This window comes from Mandrillus leucophaeus, unplaced genomic scaffold, assembly GCF_000951045.1.
Source record: "Mandrillus leucophaeus isolate KB7577 unplaced genomic scaffold, Mleu.le_1.0 Scaffold595, whole genome shotgun sequence".
Taxonomy (NCBI): Eukaryota; Metazoa; Chordata; class Mammalia; order Primates; family Cercopithecidae; genus Mandrillus; species Mandrillus leucophaeus.
In genome coordinates this window covers 681,323-683,569 of record NW_012106419.1, presented here as the reverse complement: position 1 = coordinate 683,569, position 2,247 = coordinate 681,323, and the positions used below count along the sequence as shown (strand labels likewise).

Sequence of the window (2,247 nt, the reverse complement as noted above, 5' to 3'; positions counted from 1 at the left end):
CACACAGGCTCAGGCTCCACCAGGTGCATGATTGTATGCAGGTCACTCAACCTCTCTGAGTCTCAGTTTTCTCCTTTTTAAATGGGGTATGTCTTCCTCATTGAGTTGGTATGAGGTACAAATGAGATCATTCATGGCAAATGCTTAGCCAGTGCCTGATGCACAGCAACCACTAAATAAATATTAGATAATGATATTATCACTATTTTTACCAATGCTTCAGAGCACAAGGCTGCCTACAAAACTCAGGTCCTTGAAATGAATACATCAAGTCATGGTAAGATCTTACACACTGAAAATAATCACCTCTCAGCCCACCACAGGATCCAGTGCTGCCCTTCCCTTTGCTGGGCAATGTGGGGCAGGTCAGAGGCCCTGACCTCAGACTGCAGGCTGCTGACAGACACATCAGTTCTTCTCACCTGTCTGAGATACAGGGTCCCAGGGCTATTTCTATGAGGTTTTCCTCCACTCCTCAATGATCACAATGTAGGTTCTTTGTCCCTCGCCCAGTCTTTTGGGGGACTGAAAGCCTAATGCCTGTTTGACCTCTTGGCATCTCCAGTTTTTAGGGAACTCCCGGGCTCCTCCTGCTCCCAAGCGCTTTTTATAGGTCTGGGTGTTTCTTTGAAACAGACATTCAGCCAAAACTGTATGTAGGGCTCATCAAATGGCTAAGATCACTGGTTAAGCAGTATGTCTATGGATCTCTCACCCTGTGCCCCAGGTGTTGCTAAGAGGGTACTCTCTCTCCCCCAGGTGCCCACTGCAAATATTTTAACCCGTCAAGTGGGGGGCTCTTATCAGTTTCAGCAAGTGATGTGCTGCAGTCAGCTTGAGCCAGCTCTCAAGAACTTATTACGAGAATCTCTTCTCAACTCCACGTCCAGTAACATTATGTTGATAGCTCGAAATCAGTCATAATGGGAGTACTCACACCACGGAGATTAGTGAATGCTACAAAGCATGGCTTTCTTTTTTCCTGAAGAGCCAGTTGTTAAAACACTTGTCGGATACACCACTGGCTCTAGACTTTAATTGCAAGCAAAGCACCACATTTAAACCACTACTCACACAACCACTGAACAAAAGGGGAATATTAGTGTACTATCTGAAAGAAACACAAACAGAAAATTATATTGAAAAATATATATATATGTATGATGGTAACTTGTGAAAGGGTAGTAATTGACAAGTCAAGATTGTGCCTCTAGGTCTTAAACAAACCCAAAATAATTAATGTTGGTAAAAAATATCTGCAATAAGCTATTCATTTATTGGCAAGTTTTGAATTTTCATTTAGCATGCAGAAGAGCTACAGGTGATAAACCACATACTTGCATCAGGAAAATATCAAACAACAATGATGTACCTAGAAACATAGAAAATACAACTTAAAATTTTAATGTGTTTTTTGTGTCTTATTCTTTTTTGTTTAGATATAATTTGAACCACGTTTCAACCATGTTTCTTTTTTTTCCTTTTTTTTTTTTTTCTTTTGAGACAGAGTCTCACTCTGTCACCAGGCTGGAGTGCAGCGGCACAATCTTGGCTCACTGCAACCTCCATCTCCCAGGTCTAAGTGATTCTCCTGCCTCAGCCTCCCGAGTAGCTAGGAGTATAGGTGCACGCCACCATGTCCAGCTAATTTTTGTATTTTTTGGAAGAGATGGGGTTTCATCATGTTGGCCAGGATGGTCTCAATCTCTTGGCCTCATGATCTGCTCGCCTCAGCGTCTCAAAGTGCTGGGATTACAGGTATGAGACACTGCGCCCGGCCTGAACTATTCCAATCCTAACATTGGTATGTCCTTTTACAGTCCTTCCTGGTGTCTTCTTCTTTATTGAAATAGTACCAGTGGTTGTCAGGCAGCTTTATCTTATATCTCTGTATCATTTAAACTGAAATTGAAATATCACTTCTTTTAGCCAGAAAAGAAAATGGAATGGCTAATTTCGTGAATCCACTACCTGTTCATACACTAAGTTGCCGACCCCTGGAGCTCAGAGGCTGGAGGCAAGGTTGTGAAGCTGTGAGGTAAGCGTGGAGGTGAGGGCTCAGTCATAGTGGACCTTGCCCTTGACCACCCCAAAGCTAGGTAAGTCTCCATTGCAAAGAGTCTGGAGTGGTGAATGAGGCCTGTTTTCCAAGTCACTTTGGTCATCTTGGTCACCCTTGGTCACCTTCATCATGTACTTTCGAAAGGCCTTTTGAATAACTGCAGCACATCTTTCCTCTTCCTTTCT

At 43.0% G+C, this 2,247-nt stretch overlaps 1 protein-coding gene across 2 annotated transcripts in view; it reads right to left on the bottom strand.

The window, feature by feature from the left end:
* Positions 1 to 928: 928 nt before the first annotated feature.
* The window catches only part of SCN11A (sodium channel, voltage gated, type XI alpha subunit), a 122,489-nt gene continuing 121,170 nt past the window's right edge, over positions 929 to 2,247 (bottom strand). The window contains exon 28 of one of the 2 annotated variants that reach the window (XM_011999478.1): positions 929 to 2,184. In XM_011999478.1, the coding sequence (XP_011854868.1) occupies positions 2,059 to 2,184 (126 nt within the window). In that variant the 3' untranslated portion in view covers positions 929 to 2,058. The remainder of the gene's footprint in view (positions 2,185 to 2,247) is intronic. The other variant, XM_011999479.1, reaches the window with a different exon arrangement.